This window comes from Monopterus albus, unplaced genomic scaffold (assembly GCF_001952655.1).
Source record: "Monopterus albus unplaced genomic scaffold, M_albus_1.0 scaffold58.1, whole genome shotgun sequence".
Classification (NCBI taxonomy): Eukaryota; Metazoa; Chordata; class Actinopteri; order Synbranchiformes; family Synbranchidae; genus Monopterus; species Monopterus albus.
In genome coordinates, this window is record NW_018127938.1 from 2929361 (window position 1) to 2930787 (window position 1427).

A 1427-nucleotide genomic window follows, 5' to 3' on the forward strand; every position below is an offset into this window, starting at 1 on the left:
AGTCTTCCGCCCCACAGTCCTTCTGTAATTCATCATAGTGCTGAATGCACTTCGCTGTCCTGCTCCTCCATGTGCATAAGGCTGCATGAAGGATGGATAGTACCAGCCCACCTAGGCTGAATTTCTCTATGTGTATACACTATCCATACATGTTCACATGGCAGAGAGGTGAGCTGTCAGCCTGTTGGGAACAGAGGGTGTGGTGTTGAATTATTACCGCGTTTTCAGCACAAAGCCGCCAGGAAGGACAGAAGGAGAGGAAAAAGGGACGCGGGGATAGAGGACCAGGGAGGGGTGGGGATATTTGACACAAAGGAGAAGATAAAAGGATGAAGAGTGAAGGAGGATGCAAGAGATAAAGGAGGAGGGAGAAAGAGGACATGGAGGAGGGACTGATGGGAAATAAGATGATGAAAGAGAGCGATGAGGTTAAGGCATTAGAGGAGAGCTGAGATGGCTTTAACACTGTCAAGGACATCTCTGCTAATTCATCTGTTTTCTGTTTGTGCTCTTATTTCTTAGGACTGCAGTTAGCAGTGGTTTATTACTCCATGGATTTTTTTGACTGATTAATTTCAATTAGATTTTTTTTCTATGAAAAGAAAACAAAGAAAAACAGCAAAGTTGGAACTATAGGTTATGACATTTAATTTTTACAAATCGATCAGTTATCAAAACAGTAAAAATTGACTATTTTGCACAAATGCTCAACAATCATACCTGGCATTAATTAATTTCTGAAGCAGATGAATTATCAGTCTCTTTACCAGCCGGTTTTTCTTTGTCCTGCAGTTTGTTACGAGGTGCTGAGGAGATGGGACTGAGGAAAGCAGTGAAGCCTGAGTTTGGAGGAGGAACACGAAGCTTCTCCTGCGAGGAAGACTACATTTACGAGAACATTGAAAGCGAGTTGTGCTTCTTCACCTCTCAGGTGAGCATCATTGATTGATTTTTGATTTGATTTGATTTATTCTTTCAAGCATGCAAAGACAGTTGATATGACAACACACATAATTTTACACATATCCAACAAATGCTAATCCAATATCAATGTGCTTATACCTAGTACATGCTTGAATGGAGTAGGAAGAAGTCAGACTTATCCAGTCCTACCCCATGACATCATCTTACCATCATTGGTTTGCAAGCAGTAAATAATTCTCTTCTACACCACACAAGTAATATACTAAAAAATTATAACTGTTAACATTCTTACATAATTACATTCTTAAATAATTATCTTCTACACCACACAAGTAATATACTAAAGAATTATTACAGAGTGTTAACATTCTTACATAATTACATTCTTAAATAATTATCTTCTACACCACACAAGTAATATACTAAAGAATTATTACAAAGTGTTAACATTCATACACCACACCCACAATGTTCCATCTAATTAATCATTAAGCCTGTTCTTG

The 1427-nt window shown here is 38.3% G+C and overlaps 1 protein-coding gene across 1 annotated transcript in view; it reads left to right on the forward strand.

Annotated features, from left to right (window-relative positions):
* ano8b (anoctamin 8b) overlaps window positions 1-1427 on the forward strand; it is a 16856-nt gene that overhangs the window by 5301 nt on the left and 10128 nt on the right. The window contains exon 4 of the mRNA XM_020602825.1: window positions 793-931. Coding sequence (XP_020458481.1) covers window positions 793-931 — 139 coding nt within the window. The remainder of the gene's footprint in view (window positions 1-792; window positions 932-1427) is intronic.